We start from the raw sequence: 19,133 nt of genomic DNA, 5'->3' as shown, positions 1-19,133 counted from the left end.
AAGACCCAACACAGCCATAAATAATAAATAAATAAATACTTAAAAAAAAAAAAAAAAAAAGAACTAAGACTATCTGGTCCTCCTTAGCACATCTCTTCTGAACTAATCCCTGAGTCCTCACATTTTGTCACCTCCCTAACTGTGAGGTTCCACACTGCTGTCTTCCCTTGGCTATTTGCTTCTTCAGTCCTTGTCTCTCGGAGAGTCTCGCTTCAACTTTCTTTTATGGTGACAATTCAAAGTCTAAATCTCCAAAATTAATCAAACTTGAGTCTTATCTTTACTGATCGATGGAACATTGGCCATTGAATCTATAAATTCAAAATCAAATTATCAGTTCTTCCCCCAATAAATCTATTGCCCCTTTTATCACTCACTCAGGCACCCAAACTTTGGTGGGCTCTTTCTACTCGACCCACATAGATGCTGCCAGTGTGAAAACGCTGAAAAGCTCAAGGAAAAGGGAGGTCGTGTACCCGCAAAATGATTTCTGGTTCTATCATGAAGCAGCCATGAAGCCATGAGACTGTGAAAGTATTCTTCTCCAAATATAAAATGTTACATAATGAATATGCATTGCCAGGGTAGAAGTGATCCTAAGTACACTTTTTAATATACTATGGGGCTTGGAGAGGAGAGTTCCCCTTTCCAGGATTGTTGCTCTCAGTTTTCATAGGGAGAACAGATTTAATAAATCCAAAGATTTATTAACTGTAAATGAATTATACGGCCACTGTGGCTATGAGACAAGCATAGGAATTTGAGAGGCAGTCCACCATGCGCCTTCTCAGACAATCAGCAAATGCTCTGGCTAGAAGAGATAGTCATCTAAGATTAGCAAAGTGATCAACTTGAGGCTCCTGTGTGGTCTTGCCAGAAGTCTGACCTCCCCTCCAACCTCTACCCTAAGGGTAGGAATATGCATTAAGAAGCTCAGGAAAGGGTAAGGAGCCAGAATGGCTGTGTCTAAAGGGCCAAGTCAAGATGCCAATTGGATGCAGTGAACTGGCACAGTGATTTACTCCATTTGACCCCTCCACTTTGGGGCAATGCAAATTGAGGAAGTACAGCTTTGATTCAAGCTTAAAGGGTGCATTAACTAGTTAAAAGGTCATTGCCACCTTCTCAGTGATTGGTTCAGAAATGGGCATTGAGACACAAATAGAAGACCATCAGAGTTTCTACAAGAATTCTTTCTCACACGAGAGCAACTGGGAGGCACTTTTCTCTCTCACACTGAATATGAACAAGAAAACATTAAACTGCTGCTGGCAGCCAAGTTACAACCTGGGAGCAGGGATCCAGCCATAGAATGAGGCTGTAAAGGTCAACAGCCAAGTGGAGAGAAAGAAAAACATCTGATTCTTTATAATCTTCACTGAATCTACCAACTGCGAACCTGTCCTACCTCTGGACTGCTATTACATAAAATAATAAATAACCTTAGTGTTTAAGCCTTTTCGAGTTGGGTTTTCTGGTACCTGAGGCCAAAAGCATCCTAACTGATATGCATGGAATGAAGTATCCTCCAGCTGTTTCAAATACATGGCAGTGTGCCTCGTAAGCAAGACTGTAGAGCAGACATCTGTTTTCTGCTACTTCTTTATCCTTTACCTTAGGCATCTCAAGCTTCAGTATGCATTAAATCACATGAGGAATGGGTTAAAATGTGCAGGCCAGGGGCCTACCCCCAGAGATGGATTCTACAGATGGCCAGAAGTTCTTCATCTGTAACAACCCTATCTATAACAGGTATGGGATTGTGATGCAGAGTACAGCAGACACTGTAGTTCACCCAGTATCCATTTCCCCTTATTCTTTACGAAAAATACCCAGATTGTATGAATGGTGGCAAGTTGAGGTGCCAGTTAAAATTCATCTTAAGATGACAGATCAGTGTGGTCATGTGATAGTGCTGGCCTGGGGTGGGGGTCCCTTCCTGACTAAAAGGCAAAGCCTAATAAAGAGAAAGCACCTTGCCTCACTGAAAAGCAAATGGGATGCCCAAGTTACAGATGTCATTTTGCCACCCTGAGGATAAAAGTCACAAGCCAAAGCTGAAGGAGAAGGAGGCTAAAAGGAGACTGGGTCTGTGATAACTTCCTTAAACTGCCAGGCGGTCCTGTGGGTCTGTAACGTGCAGCCACACCTGGCACTTGTTGAAACACAGGTGCTCCGCAGGCCACTCTGAGAAATACTGCCCTGTTCTAGGTATCCAGAAGGTTCGTAAAAGGCTTGACTTTTTCTCTTGTGTTTCCTTCTATTCTTACTTCCATTATGATTTTCCCTGGAGTAGAGAATAATAGTAAAAGTAATAATAATAGTAAAAGGAATAATAGATTCTAAATAATAATCAGATCATAAAATTCTATTTTATTTGACTTTAAAATAAAATGAAAAGTGATATCAAACAGTACTATGCAATGTAAGATTGTTAATTTCTCCTAAACTGTGCTTTCAATAACTAAAGTTATGGAACCTATTCCGTTTTTCAATATTTACTAAACTGGGGATGGGGGAAATGATTTTACTCTGAAAAACATTAGGGAGGCACTAATCGTAGCAATATCACAAATCAAAATTATAGGTCCTATGCTTTAGATAGTAGTATGTTAATTGTACAGTGCTTTTGATAACTCCTGCTCTATTATAACTTGCTCTCAGCTGGATGCAGGGTTTCATTTGCTAGGCCATAAGCTTTAGGATATCTTATATTATCCTGAGGGATTTTGAACATCTTAAGTATAATGCAACTACTTAAAATTAGAGCTTTTGCAGCAGTCCATCAATTGCTTGTAAAATAAATGCAGCAGTAAATTGTTTTAGCAACTTCTAAGTAAACTCCTTGCCAGACAGTCTTTCAGCACTTGAGTCAGGATATTAGCTCGGTCTTTAACCTGACTCCACGTATCACATAAGTGCCATCAATGTCCTTTTCTAAAATGGGATCCAGTTTCCAACTGTAAAAGAAAGTCAAAAGTAAAATATTTGACTATGAGCATTTCAGAAAAAAACTCAAGTGCAATCAGAAAACTTACTGAAAAGCTTCCATTATCTGGAACACTCCCTTTAAAACATCTTACATATTAAGGACTTTGAGTAAGTACATGTGCATCTCTATACCATCAAACATCATCTTGTAAAGAGAGATACATTAATTCAATTAGAGTAGTGTATCAAAGGCGCACTTAAAGAGAAATGTTAGGAGAGTTGAATTCCAGTTAACTTTGTGACTGATTGCAAGGTAAGCTGGAAACTTTTTTCCTCAATTGGAATGAGAATTTTTTTAATAATGGGGCCTGGAAAAGACAGTGGCAAGTGCGGAGCCAAATCACTAGACTCCAGTTAGGTTTCCCCATTTGTGAAATAGGTTCCCTTTAAGAAAGGAGAGGATGACCTAGGAAGACCGCCTGAAAAGATTTAAATTGCTTTGTTTAAAGGAACAAAGAACTGTCAGTTTGGTCAATGCCACTGTCCTTCCCCCAAGAAACACACTGCAAACCACCGTGATTGTCATAAATAATAGTGGCAGGACCAGAATTTCTATTAGGAGGGTCTTAGGGTGGCTATCTGGTTGGGGATGTGATGGGCCAAGGGACTTCTCATGAAGCTGCATTTACACAGCACATCATTTTTCCTTAGAAGACGTGTATTTGGAGTGACTTGGCAACTGGCGGAGGAAGGGTGCTGAAGGCCCCTGAAGCCCATTCTTGGCACTGTTACTGCTACCTGGTCCACTTCTGCATTTGCCTATCACCCTATTGCTCTGTCAGAGCTGTCTTCTCCTCCCCTCCACTCAGCAGTGGGCTCTGGCCCAAGGGAACTCTGTTAGGGGCCCTCACAGAGACACCCCCTTGCAGGCTACCCTTCTCCCCACCAGATTTGCCTCTACCAGCCCTCTCCTTCCCCAACTCTAGGCCTGGCTTCCAGCACTTCTCAAACTTTTCTAAATTAGCTCTGATTGCTGAGGAAACTAGGAAAAAATGTCAGGGCAACACATAAGTGACTCTCCATAATAAAATGTTTTGAGGTCTCCTGTTTCATCTTAAATTCATGCAAATTTGTCATCCTACTCCATAGTATGTTTGTTTCAATATAAAATATTTTAAGTAACCTAACAGTAAAATGAGTTAACTTCTCCCTTTGAAAGACTGTCACATAAAATTGATACCCTAGGAAGATGTCCATGATCTACCTGTGCGCCACACACCCCCCACCAGAGAGACCCGCACATCCATGGGAACGCGCACTCCAAAGAGAGAAGCATCCATATTTACATACTAATGTCTGTCTGTGTGTATGGTGAACGGCCCTCCCCATCCTTAATCCCAGATAGCCCTACTTTTGAACTAAATATCAGGGGGGAAGGGAGTTAGGAGGGGGGAAATTGGGAGAGGGGGGCTAGGGCAAAATTACAGTTTTCAAAAATATCCTATAATTTTAATTGTTAAGTAATTCAGGTGAACTTTAATCCCAATTTTCCCATATTAACAAGCTGCCATTTTTCTCACCACCTACATGTTGCTACTTGACTTTACAATTTATTTTCACTGTGTAGTTTAATATTCACAGTAAGAAAAATCTAATCAAAGTGTCAAGTTTATTACCTCATTTTTTCTCTTCCAGTGATAGTCTCTCCTGGTCATTCCAAGACTGGTGTTGACTGAGCCAATCCAAATAAATTCATTAAACAGAAAAACTAAATTAGGAATTTAAGAGTATAGGTAGCAGGAGGATATTTTGAAATTTCAACTTACTTCCTCCCTGTAAGTGTCGCCTTTCTCTTCTCCCCTTTCAAATAGGCTTTTTACTTTTTTCCCTCAAGGACATTTGTTACTAGGCTCCCAAAAGTCCAATACAAGGGCTGGCAAACCCAAATGAGAAGAGGCAGTTCACACAAACAAAATGGTTTGGATATAACACAAGAGGGAGTGGACTGAGGCAAACCGTAGAGCATCTGCTTCCCCTGTAGGAGCCAGAGATGCTCAGCTCTGATTGTTGCCACACATAGATATGAGGACCGAGGGTTGGCAGACTTTCTGATTTTTTTTTCAAGTAAAGCTCAAAATCTGGATTTTTTTAAAATGTGAATTTCTGGATGTTTACGTACTTGACAATTTTAAAATTTTTAAAGAAAACATGTATGTGGGCCAAATCCAGTGTACCGGCTGGATCAAGTCCATGGGCCTACCATTTGTGACCTTCCTCCCAAACACATCGGGGAATGCAGAGTGATATATTTCCCTCTCTCTAAAATAGCCCTCAGGGTGCCCTAAGGGGGCTGACATTAGACCCTGAGCTCCCAGCCTTGCCATACACTCCTGTGCCCCAAGAGTGCTGGGGAAGTAGCAGAGTGGCAGACCTAAAGACACTGTGAAGGCTGGGGTAATGGTCATCTCAGTGTTAGCCAACTTGGACAGGAGACCCAGGCGCACAGGGAGCTCCCAATATCATGGTGCTGCATATGACCCCAGAATAGGGCATGCAAACTGAGCTGTAAGAATGTCTGAGGTTGAATTTGCTTCTAGGGGAGAAGTGAAATTACTTCTTGAATATCTCTCCTCCTGACAAGGGCAGAGGCCTTGTTCGCTCACTCACCAACTAGTGCTTTGCACAGTGCCCAGCATACTGTGGGGTTGCATTTTTATAAGAATTATGCAAATGAGGAACACTGAGATGCAAACTATTGATAAAATGTGCCCTTTATGCACACAGTTTGAAATCATGTAACCCCCTCTCCCACAAATTAACAATTCATTAAGAATGCCTGAGCTAGCAGGTTACATGAATCGTAAGCACTGGGATGGTGCTAATTAGAGGAGCAAATCAAGGTTGATTGTGTTTCCAAGCTGGGGTAGCTGGGAAAATGGTGACACTGGGTTTGGTAAGGCAGGATGCTGAGCACTGAGTGAAAGATCTTGAACGTATTTTCCCTACAGCAAGGCCTTCCTATCTAGTCTTCTTTATAGTATGCTCAGCACCATGATATAAGCAATTGGGTACTAATATGCATTTAGTGACAACAATTACTTAGTGACTATCAAAGTGCACCTCAAAGCAAGTCACTTGAGTTGTGGCTATGACCGTGGCTTTCAATGAGCATGGGTCAGATCCTATATTCCCTTTGGTCGTTGAGAGAAAACTGGCTCCCACACCTGGGCCTGCTGTGTGAGTCTATCCCCTCCCCATGCCTGCTCCGCCCCCAACAGCACTATGGGACTCCAGCCTATAGGATCAGAGTACAAGGTAGAAGCTGCTGTCCTCCCACAAGGTTGTGGAGGGAAAGGCATGAGAGAGAGCAAGAGCCACCTGGATTTCAGTGTCTGGAAGTCTCTGATACGTGACCTCCCAGAAGCAATGTGGCAGCCAGGGAGGGCCCAAGAATGGAGATGGATGATAAACCCACACAAGGCCCTCAAACCATTTTCTTAGAATAAAATGAATCTCATATGTAACAAAATTCCTTCTCAGTGGTTTTCTTACCACTAAAGGGCTACCCCTTACCCATGACCTTGGCATTATTATTATTTTTGGCAGGTGCAGGTGCTTGGATAACCAGCAGCTTGCTTAAATCTGAAGTTCCCTGCACCTAAAGGAGAAAAGTCAAAATTAGTCAAAAGAGCATTCTTTGATCTCTAAGATGGCTGCTTCCTAACCTTTACCAAAGAATATAAGACATAAGCCAAAACCTAGAACTCGGCCTCCAACCTAAGGCTCTATCTTTTTCATTTCACATCCTCTTTAACCTTGTTTCAAAAAGTCTTGGACCAGGAGGTTATCTTTTGGATACTTATAAACATCAGAAAGGAAATTTCTACACCTTACTTGGAACGAATTTGGAAAATGGAATCCCCAGCATCCACTGAGTTACTTTTATTCCGACATTGACATTCAAGGGCTCAGGCCCCAGCCTTCCCAGATAGGAAAAAGAGCTCTCTTCCTCAAGCTTTTGCCCCATGTGCCGCAAAATCTGCCCTCCCAGAATGCAAGGAGCATACATAAGTAACAATTATAACTATCATTTCTAGATATTATCACGTATTATCTCATTTAATCCCCACAAGAACCTTAGGAGACGACTGCTGCTGTTATCCTCATCTTACTAAGACGAAACTGAGGGTCAGAAGGCACCTTTCCTCCGCTCACACACCTAGTGGGCACAGGGGTCAGGTTTTAAATCCAAGTATGCCTGACTCCAAACTCTGGTGTCTTAACAAACTAAACTGTGGGCTTGTTCCCACTGTCTCCCACCCCTTGTTTCAAAGCTAAAGTGATTTTCATTTTCTATTTTAAAAAAACATTTAAATTACCTTCACCCTCTGAATTGTTGAGAGGTTGACAAAATAAGAACGTTAGTTAGGCAAGTGGCAAATGCACTTTTTAGGAGGTTTACCAACTTTTCCAGGACATAAAATTTCATTAAATTAGTGAACGTTCCCAGCCTGAACAAGCAGAAAGGGTCTCTCCCAAACTTGTTACCAGATTAAAGAGATGTCAGCTCTTCTCACGGCCTCTTGATCCTCTTCATTCTTGGGCTCTGTCCTCACATCACTCCTGTGGTCCGACGGCAGATGGCTTGGCCCAGTAGGGACCTGGCTTCTACTCTTCCCATCCCCTGTTTTGTCCTAGGTGTTCACACTCCCCCCTTCCTTACAGAGGCGTGGAATGATGAGGCCCAGGGCCCTCTATCAAGTTGTGCCCTTAGCCCCTAATGTGTCAACAAAGTGACATGGCCCTAACTCATCTCCCTTCGTATCAACCAGCGCAGATAACTTCCAGAGCCATGCTAGCAAGCAGTGTCATTGCCTTGGCGTGAACTAGGAAAAATGTACCCCGTCCTTCCTCTGGGGAGGCACAGCCCATGCCAGGGCAAAGAGCTTGGCAAGCAAAGAGCAGGCAGATTCCTGCCCCCCTTGTCCCTCAGTGACACTCTTGTGCAGGGCACAACTTGTACAACAGTACACAGAAGCCCTGGGTACATTTTGACTGTTTTGTTAAGGGCAGGTGAGAACTGTAGGGTCTTTCTAGGTTAAATTTCTCTTTAAGGTGGTTGGTTGAGTTTTAAAGTCACTTATAGGGCACCATGAAAAGCAAATGACTCTTTAGAAATGATCCTCCTTACCTGGTCACAGGTTTTAGGTAAAATGCAAGGTGCAAGATATGGTACCTCTGTCTTAGTATCAATAACACTGCCGTATACAAGAATAACGAATTTCATGTTCACATTATCAATAGTCATTTCGTTATAGCTTGATAAAGTCTCCACATATGCATGATTGAGAGCCACGCACTTCTGAAACTTTAAGTCCTAAAATAAAATGAGATTTTGTCCTATAAATCATACAAAATGACACACGGTATCAAGAAGAAAGCATATCCCACATGAAAAGATGCTTGACATCATTAATCATCAAGGAAATGGAAACCAGCTCACACTTATCAGAATGGCTATCATCAAAAAGACAACAAATAAGTGTTGGCAAGGATATGGAGAAAAGGGAAGCTTCGTGCACTGTTGCTGGGATTGTAAACTGGTGCAGCCACTATGGGAAATAGTAGGAGGTTCCTCAAAAAATTAACAATAAAACTACCATATGATCCAGCAATCACACTTCTGGGTATTTACCCAAAGAAAATAAAAACACTAATTTGAAAAGATATATGCACCCCTATGCTCACTGCAACATGATTTACAAGAGCCAAGATATGGAAGCAACCTAAATGTCATTGATAGATGAATGGATAAAGAAGATGTGGTATATAGATATACTGTTGGACTGTTGGACTGGCCTCTAAGTCAGTATATATATATGGAATGAATACTACTCCGTCATAAAAAAGAATGAAATCTTGCCATTTGCGACAACATGGATGAACCTAGAGAGTATTATGCTAAGTGAAATAAGTCAGATAGAGAAAGACAAATACCATATGATCTCACTTACATGTGCAATCTAAAAAACAAAACAAATGAACAAACAAAACAAAACAGAAACAGACTTACAGATACAGAGAGCAAAATGGTGGTTGCCAGAGGGGAGGGGAGGTGGGAGGTTGGATAAAATAGGTGAAGAGGATGAAGAGATAGTAACCTCCAGTTACACAATAAATAAGTCACAGGAATGTAATATACAGCATAAGGAATATGGTCAATAACATTGTAATAACTTTGGAGCAGGTGGTTACTAGACTTATCATGGTGATCATTGCATTATGTATGCAAATGTCAAATCATTATGTTGTATACCTGAAACTAAGATAACATTGTACGTCAACTATATTTCAATTTTAAAAATGACTAAAATAAAGGAAAGATCAAAAGTTTAAAAAAAGAAGAAGAAAGCAAATTCACTGATTTAGCTGAGTTCTTTGAGGGTGCCAAAGGGCAAATAGACCCTGGGGCCAACAGATAGAATTTATCTGGAGTTCAGAATGACTTCTGACAAGATTCTGAATTCAGAACTTTTATATTGACAAGATTCTGAATTCAGAGCTTTTATATTGCTACTGTTTAGTGGCCCTGAATGTGGTTGCCCAGCCCTGATTTATTTATAATCAGCCACAGCAGGGCAGTCAGCTATGCCTCTTGGATTTCTATTCGCACAAGAACCAGAGTCCTAAATATGCATAGGTTTTACCTTGCAGTAAGCAAATGTCCCACTTGACAAGGGAACAAACAAAACAAAACAAAACTTAAGCATACGCCAAGGCTCAGAATCATAGATTTTAGAGCTAGAAGAGAGCTGTTATGGATTGAATTGTGTCCCTCCAAAATTCATATATTGAAGTCTTAAACCCCAGTACCTCAGAATGTTACCTTATTTGGAAATACAGTCATTGCAGATGTAATTGTTTAAGATAAGATGAGGTCGAACTGGAACAGGGTGGACACCTAATCCAATATGACTGGTGTCCTTATGAAAAGGGGAAATTTGGACACAGGCATACATACAGGGGGAACTCCATGTGAAGATGAAGACAGCCATCTACAGGCCAAGGAGGGAGGCCTGGACTAGATTCTCCCCCATAGCCCTCAGTAGGAACCAGTACTACCAGGACCTTGATTTCAGATTTCTAGCCTTGAGAACTGTGAGACAATAAATTTCTGTCGTTTAAGTCACCCAGTTTGTAGTACCTTGTGACAGAAGCCCCAGCAAACTAATATAGGAGCTTAGAGGTCAATCCAACAGTAGTAATCTCCTGGATGGTGCCCTGACAGCGGCCATCAGCTCATTCTGAACATTTCCAGCCACAGGAAGTACACAGCTACATGATTCAGCCCTCAGATCTTGGTCCCTGACATGCAAATCAAACACGTAATTGCCGAGGGCACCAGCATAGCTGGGGCACCAAAAACATAAGAAAATTAGCAAACTTATCTAGAACTTTACAACCAGAAAAATCTCTTAAAAAGCTATTTTGGTTTTTAAATGCATATAAATTTTGAGTTGTGTGGTCTAGAGGAGGGGGTTCAGCATAATCTTATTAGTCCTTGGGGGTTCTAAAAAGTCTTAATTGGTTAGTTCTTTAATGGTAAAAGACTAGAAGGAAATAAGCCAAATTGTTAAACAGAGATTTTCTGAGGAGTAAATTGGGGTAGAAAATTATTATTATCTTCTTATGTTTTGTAACTGTGTTTTTTAAATTTATATAATGAATATGTGTTGCTTGTGAATTTTTTAAAAATGAAAGGACATTCACCTTATTATTGAGTTAAGTCTCACTCCATAGAGTTTCAACTTTTGGGTCCCAATTCTCTCCTCTGGAGTTTCATAGTAGACTCTAAACTTGTCCTACTGCTCATGAAGAGGCAAAGCAAAAGGAAAAGAATCTAAATCTCCTTACCCTTCTGTTAAAATTTTTCTGAAAATTATTATTGCCACATAGTAAAAGAAACATGACTGCCTTAGCATGATGTGCTAATTTTTTAAGACAATTTTTTAGAGTAGTTTTAGATTCACAGCAAAACTGAGAGGAAGGTACAGAGATTTCTCATAACCCCTTGCCCTTATACATGCATAGCCTCCCCTATTATCAACATTCTCCACCAGAGTGGTACATTTATTACAACCACTGAATCTACACTGATACACATAATCACCCAAAGTCCATAGTTTACATTAGGTTTCACTGTTGGTGTTGTACATTCTATGGGTTTGGACAAATGTATAAAGACAGGTATCCATCATACATGTATCGTAGAGTATTTTCATTGCCCTAAAAATCCTCTGTGCTCTACCTGTTCATGCCTCCTCACCCTAACTCCTAGCAACCATTGATCTTTTTATTGTCTTCATAGTTTTGCCTTTCCCAGAAAGTCCTATTGTTGGAACCATAGAGTATATAGCCTTTTCAGATGGCTTCTTTCACGTAGTAATATGCATTTAAGTTTCTTCCATGTCTTTTTCATGGCTTAATAACTCATTTCTTTTTAGCACTGAATAATATTCCATTGTCTGGAAGTACCACAGTTTATCCACTCATCTACTGAAAAACATCTTGGTTGACTGCTTCCAAGTTTTGGCAATTATGAATAAGGTATTATAAACATTTGTGTGTAGGTTTTTCATAAACAAACAAACAGAAAACCTACAGAATGGGAGAAAATATTTGCAAATGATGCAACCAACAAGGGATTAATCTCCAAAATATACGAACAGCTCATACAGCTCAATATCAAAAAAACAAACAAACAGATCAAAAAATGGGCAGAAGATCTAAACAGACATTTCTCCAAAGAAAACATGCAGATGGCCAAAAGGCACATGAAAAGATGCTCAACATCACTAATAATTAGAGAAATGCAAATCAAAACTACCATGAGGTATCACCTCACACTGGTCAGAATGGCCATCGTCAAAAAGTCTACAAATAATAAATGCTGGAGAGGGTGTGGAGAAAAGGGAACCCTCCTATGCTGTTGGTGGGAATGTAAATTGGTGCAGCCACTGTGGAGAACAGTATGGAGGTTCCTTAAAAAACTAAAAATGAGCTACCATATGATCCCGCAATCCCATCCTTGGGCATATATCCAGAGAATACCATAATTTGAAAAGACATATGCACCCCAATGTTCATTGCAGCACTATTTACAATAGCCAAGACATGGAAGCAACGTAAATGTCCATCAACAGATGAATGGATAAAGAAGATGTGGTATATATATTCAATGGAATATTATTCAGCCATAAAAAAGAATGAAATAATGCCATTTGCAGCAACATGGATTGACCTAGAGATTATCATACTAAGTGAAGTAAGTCAGACAGAGAAAGACAAATATCATATGACATCACTTATATGTGGAATCTAAAAAAAAATGATACAAATAAACTTATATACAAAACAGAAATAGACCCACAGACATAGAAAACAAACTTATGGTTACCAAAGGGGAAAGAGAAGGGAGGAATAAACATATACACACTAATATATATAAAATACACACTACTATATATAAAATAGACAGCCAACAAGGACCTACTGTATAGCACAGGGAACTATACTCAATATATTATAATAATATATAAGGAAAAAGTATATATATATGTATGTATATATATATATAACAGAATCACTTTGCTGTATACCTGAAACTAAGAGAACACTGTAAATCAAACATACTTCAATTTTTTAAAAAATCCATGTGTAGGTTTTTGTGTGGACATAAGTTTTGAACTCCTTTGGGTAAATATCAAAGAGAGTGATTGCTGGGTCATATGGCAAGAGTATGTTATTTTTGTAAGAAACCGCCAAACTGTCTTCCAAAGTGGCTATGTACCATTTCGCATTCTCACCAGCAATGAATGAGAGTTCCTGTTGCTCCATACCCTTGCCAGCAACTGGTGTTGTCAGTGTTCCAAATATTGGCCAATTAATAGGTTTGTAGTGGTATCACATTGTTGTTTTAATTTGCATTTCCCTGATGACATAGGATGTGGAGCATCTTTTCCTATGTTTATTTGTCATTCGTATATCTTCTTTGATAAGGTGTCTGTTATGATCTTTGGCCCATTTTTTAATCAGGCTGTTTTTTTTTCCTACTGTTGAGTTTTAAAAGCTCTTCGTATATTCTGGATAATAGTTCTTTATCTGATGTGTCTTTTGCAAATATTTTCTCCCAGTCTGTGGCTTCTCTTCTCATTCTCCTGAGACATGCTAATTTTTTAACCCAATATTTATATTCAGATATATATATATCTCACAATTCAATGAATATTGTTGAACTTCAGGTCTGTCACTTCTCCAGTTGCTGACTCATGATAGGGGCTCAAAAAATTACTAAATGGGACGTAAATATGGGGTTGTAAATTGTGCCAGTCCAAGAACAGACTTGAACCACTACTTTTTGGAGAGAAAGTTCATAGATGAGGCTTAGTAAACTCAGTAAAAATTTGAAAAGGCAGGAGATTTATATTAACGTAGGTAGATAGAGTAGACTATAATAAACACCAGACTGAATGTTCATTAACTCATTCTAATTAATGTTATGCTTGATTCTTGGGGATCTACTTATTTAAGATTTGCTGACTTTATTATTTTTAAGGGATGACTGCAGGTAGCCTGGGAAAATCAGCTGTCACAAGGGGACTGATGACCTATAGGAAGTCAGGATAAGTGAGTGATGAGGACTCTGAAATATTACTTTGAAAGATCAGACACACCTTCCTTTCTTTGTCTCCAAAATATGAAATGCATTTTGTAAAAAATACAGTAAATAAAATTTCATTCATATTTTAATCATGCAACTTACCTCATCAATGAGACTTGATTCAAAATACTGATAGGCAATACTGAGAGCAAGCTTCAGCCATATTTTATATTCCAGGGATGGCCAGAAGACATCAAAGCCTTCATATAAATCCTCCAGGGAGATAAAGCAAGCCTGAAATGACAAGGTATTGAACAGTATGCTTGATTTGAAACTAAATTACAAGACCATCAGAAAAAAAATGGCTGTAGATTTCATCTTCACCTAACCTCCTAGAAAGAACTATCAACTCTAGTATAGTAATTATGATACTCTGCCGTTTAAGCGTAAGATGATAAAATGTACAGTCCAATTAAAGCTATAAACGTAAAAACAGGCCAGGAAATTTTATACCAGTCAATAGGTAGGATAATCATGAGCCCAAGATTAAGGAACTAAGCCACATAAACTTATCTATTTTTATGGTCACAGTAGGTCACATTGGCTCATTCATAGTATTTGTTTCCAGCAAAGTGCCAATCCAAATAAGGAAGACAACTCTTTCAGAATTCACTGAAGTTCAATTACCTGAACTTCAGTGAATTCAATTCAGGCTTGTGAATACATTTATGCCTTCTATCCTCTTCCAAAAATGAAATAGTATGAAACCGATAAGGCGACATTCCTTTCTGTTTGTCACACTCCTAAGACTCTGGATCCTGCTCTGTTGCATCTAACAGTCCCAAAAGCTTGAAAATTCTTTGTAAGTGGGAACTTTCACTAATTTCAATTTGAATCGCCCACAGCTAGTGCAATATCAGGCCATTTATTTGTTAAATAAACTTCTTACTTAGCAAGGGAAAAATGGAAGAAAGAGGGTTGAAACACAAGTATACTTTAAAAACACCACTCTCATTATGGTGGCCATTTATTGAGCACCTAAACATGCCAGGCACTTTACATATATATTTTCCTTATCTTCCTAACATCAAAAGTTAGATATTTTCTTTTAATAAAAAAAACTGGCATAGTCTCCTTGGTTAAAATATCACCCTCCAGATCCCATAGCAGATGTGAGACACTAAATTGGCCTCTCGGCTAGTCTACACTGCTTCACAGTAGCTGGTTGGGTGACTAAGTAAGATATCAGAGCCCAGAGGAAGCAAAGATGCTGGCACTCCTTATTGACTTGAGGAAGAATTAACTATCAACCCACAATATAGACGGAACCAGTTTCTTACCTGTAAAATAGTTTCACAGATGGCAGTATATTCAATTTCACGCTTAAGCAGACAGCTCAACTCTCCAATTATGTCTCCACTAGTACAGTACTCTGTAAACCTGGTCATGGACTCTCTATCAGCGCTGAGGCTCCTGTCTATTCCAAAGGTAGGAGGTGAACTCTGCAACTGCAAAGGGGAAAAAATTGTGCCAAGGGAAATATAAAATTAAAAGCCCTTGACCAAACCCCAGGAGCTCCCAGTTTTTCTTGCAATTATTACAGTGGAAGGAAAAGATTCTTTATGAATCCTTTCAGGTGTAAAGGAGGAATTAGGCTTCACAAGAATCATGGTTTCTTTCACATTTCAACTCTCCAAGGCAACATTGTTTCTAATCTTTAGCTTTACAGATGACCCCTATTTACCTTCCTTGTATAAAAATTCCACCAAAAGTAGTCACTGCAGTCTGCCACTAATGCAAGCACCCACTCTAAGTCTATTAGATATTCTTAGCATAATAGGCTAGTGTCTCAGGTGGAAAAAACTTCTGGTTGCATGGATGCATAAATCGGATATCACGAATTAATATGCCTCCAAACCAAGCCGCGATTTCAGTAGAAGCCTTGCTTCCCGTAAGATGCTTAAGAATAATTACCATGAGACATTAACAGGAAAAGGTTTTAGGATGAACACAGGACGGTTGGGTTACTTCAGGAAAAGAACTGGTAAGTGTGGGTGGGGGTAAAGAAAGGTATCAGATTTCAGGAGGAAGATGCAGGAATCAACCAGAAGGATTACACAACTTTCCAGAAAGATTAGCTGTAAATATCAAAGAGGAAAGCTATTGTTCAAGACACAGGAAACGGAAAAAAAGGTCACTGAAGGAGTTGCTATGAAAACTGTACCCTCTCCTAGTGATTATCATTCAAACGTTTAGAGGCATTCATGCTTCCAAAGGACTTGATATTTTTTTAATTTAATTTTGAATGCAGTTCAAAGGCCTTCTGAGTAATCAAGAATGTCTCTGCTTTTTTGCAAACCAAGGAAAGGGGATAACATCTGTGGTAAGCAGAATTCTAAAGAAATCCTTCCAAGATTCCTGTCTCTTTGCTATTCAATCAAACATTAATCTATGAACTGCTGTGAAGGGATTTTGCAGATAGAATTCAGGTTACTGCTAATCAGCTAAACTTAAAGAGGTGATTCTGGATTATCCTGTTGGGCCCAATGTAATCACATGAGCCCTCAAAAGTAGAAGAGGAAATAGTTGTCAAAGATTGGTGGCGGGGGGACAAATGAATTGATTTCTCTGTCCATCAGTTTTCCACCTTACATGAGGTTGATGTAAGGATTAAATGTCATAACATACTGCCATTCTCGACCATCCTTTTAAATGTCACAATTAGCCATCTTCATCTCTCCATCACCGCTAACATACTATATATTTAACCTATGTATTTTGTCCATTGTCCCATCTCCTTCTATGCCTCTACTAGAATTAAACTCTAAGAAGACAGCGATTTTTGTTTTTGTCGATTCTATGCCTAGAATGAGCAGTGCCTGCTGCATGATAGTAATGAAGTAAATATTTGTTGAATGAATGAGTGAATGGATGAATGAAAAGTGCCTGACACTTAATAAATGCTATACATGTGTTAGTTAGGATTTACTATAATAGTTTATTTCCATGATTAATTTTGGTATTTTTAAGGTCTGAAACACCCATTCCAAAAATAGAAAGCCAAATATATTATTTGCACTATAATAAGGGTTTGTCACTTGTAAATGTCATCTAGGAATTATGTTGGTCATAGCTGGGGCTCACCCATGGATTCAGCTACTAGTATTCAGTTTCTAAAGGATTCTTGTCCCTATCATTCTACTGACACCAAAAGCCTCCTACGGGTTAAAAATTGTATGATTTTCATCCTATCTGACCTCTGGGAGAAACTGATGTTGTGGTGTATTTCCTCATTCTTGACACTCATTTCCTTTAGGTGAGTAACCCAACCACTCCAAGTATTGGGTTCCTTATCTGAACATCACGGAAAAGACTGTTCCTCCCAGGACTGTTGTGAGGAATAAGTAATAATTATGAAAGCATTTTGTAAGATGGGAAGCACCTTTCGGATGGTGGGTATTTATCTCTCAGCTGTAGTGTTCACTCTGAACAGAAATGGTTTCATCTGGAAAACAAATTATGTTAAAAATTTCAAAATATCTTAGTTCCTAAATTTCTCCTTATGTGATAATTACATATTTCAAAATACATTTTCAGTAAATAATAAATAGTCCCTTACGATCGCCATTCCTGAAATAATTAAGTAGATTCCTTGTGGCATTTCACCTTCTTTACAAATGACATCTCCATAGTCAAAATAGGCAAGTTTGGCTCTCTCCTGAAAGAAACAAAAAAGAAGAAGAAAAGAAAATGAAAGAAAAAGAGAATTAACACAAATCTTTACAGTCTACTTCTGTAAATAGAAATAAGATTTTAAAGCATAAAAACAAACTATATTCTTCGGTTTCTTAATGAATTACAACATTTTTGCATACCTCATTAACTTTTAGGTAAAAAAGGGACAAGCAAGAAAATTGTAGACTTTGTGCTTAGGACCTAGCAGAGTGGTAGAAACACCCAATAAATGCTAGGTTGGATAAATGTTTACAATAAAGTGTAATAATTCTGATCAGGAGACAGGGGCATGGCACTCTGGGAAAAAAATTCAGAAAGGCCACAGGGTCCTGTCTTGGGTGTCCAGGGGACACTTCACAGAGGAAGGAACAGCTAAGCTGAGACCTGAAGGAAGAGTAACAGATAGCCAGGATACGATGAGTTGACGACCATTTACGGCAGAGGATTCAGTTTATGCAAAGACCCAGAAGCAAACAGAATAACTGCACTGGGGGTAACCACAGAAGATTCAGTACATCTCAGGCAGGCAAGGAGGGGTGGAGACCAGGGCTGAGTTATCCATTAGGCATCAATAGGCACAGTGTCCAGGGTTCACAGTACTTTTCGGGATTTACAACAATGTTTTAGTTTCTTTTAAAATCAAAAGAAAATAAAAGAACTTTTAGGTAGAGTAAAATGTCTTAATACTAAAACATCTAATACTAATATATTCATCTTTATACTAACACGATCATAAAGTATAATTTTTTGGTGCTTTTTTTATGGAGGAAAAGGCAGAAGTGCCTGGGGCCCAGGAAAGTCATATTGTAGCCCAGGTGGAGGCAGGACTGGAGAGGTGAGCCGAAGCCAGGTCTCCAAGGGGCTCACAGGCACGGTAAAAAGTCTGGGCTTTTCCCAAAACCGGGGGTAGCCACTAAAAGGTTTGTAACAGGAGAATTATGGTGACAGATTTGCAGTTTACAAAGATGTGTGGGAAACATACTTTTAAGTCACGCATAGTTGTTATCTCGAAGTGTGGGGTGGGGAGTGAAAGGTTTTCACTTCTGATTTATTTCACAGTGTAGAAATAAACATGGATGACTTCACAATATTTTTTTAAAAGCTCACCTAAAGCCAATTATCCCCCTTATGTATTATTCAGACCTTGTTTTTTCTTTTTTTTTTTTTGGCAGGTGCCATTCTTTTTTTTTTTTTTTTAAATACAGCATGTTTTTATTAGTTATCTTTTTTTTTTAACATCTCTATTGGAGTATAATTGCTTTACAGTGTTGTGTTAGTTTCTGCTGTATAACAAAGTGAATCAGCCATATGCATACATATATCCCCATATCCCCTCCCACCCGCCCTATCCCACCCCTCTAGGTGGTCACATAGCACCGAGCTGATCTCCCTGTGCAATGCAGCTGCTTCCCACTAGCTATCTATTTCACATTTGGTAGTGTATATATGTCAATGCTACTCTCTCACTTCGTCCCAGCTTACCCTACCCCCTCCCACTGTCCTCAGGTCCATTCTCTATGTCTGTGTCTTTACTCCTGTCCTGCCCCTGGGTTCAGTAGAACTTTTTTTTTTTAGATTCCATACATATGTGTTAGCATATGGTATTTGTTTTTCTCTTTCTGACTTACTTCACTCTGTATGACAGACTCTAGGTCCATCCACCTCACTACAAATAACTCAATTTGGTTTCTTTTTATGGCTGAGTAATATTCCATTGTATATATGTGCCACATCTTCTTTATCCATTCATCTGTCGATGGACACTTAGGTTCCTTCCATGTCCTGGCTAATGTAAATAGTGCTGCAA

General features: G+C 39.2%; 1 protein-coding gene across 1 annotated transcript in view; it reads right to left on the bottom strand.

Annotated features, from left to right (window-relative positions):
- LOC309624795 (ankyrin repeat domain-containing protein 45-like) overlaps positions 1-19,133 on the bottom strand; it is a 159,397-nt gene that overhangs the window by 1,524 nt on the left and 138,740 nt on the right. Inside the window, exons 27-33 of the mRNA XM_082383401.1 lie at positions 17,211-17,309; positions 14,932-15,099; positions 13,754-13,885; positions 8,123-8,308; positions 6,505-6,589; positions 4,608-4,663; positions 40-2,960 (exon numbers count right to left, since the gene is read on the bottom strand). Of these exons, the coding sequence (XP_082239527.1) occupies positions 2,925-2,960; positions 4,608-4,663; positions 6,505-6,589; positions 8,123-8,308; positions 13,754-13,885; positions 14,932-15,099; positions 17,211-17,309 (762 nt within the window). The 3' untranslated portion in view covers positions 40-2,924. The remainder of the gene's footprint in view (positions 1-39; positions 2,961-4,607; positions 4,664-6,504; positions 6,590-8,122; positions 8,309-13,753; positions 13,886-14,931; positions 15,100-17,210; positions 17,310-19,133) is intronic.

Source organism: Balaenoptera borealis, assembly GCF_965194805.1.
Source record: "Balaenoptera borealis genome assembly, chromosome: 1".
Lineage (NCBI taxonomy): Eukaryota > Metazoa > Chordata > Mammalia > Artiodactyla > Balaenopteridae > Balaenoptera > Balaenoptera borealis.
The sequence above is the reverse complement of the archived record's forward strand: the minus strand, read 5'-3'. Positions and strand labels throughout refer to the sequence as shown.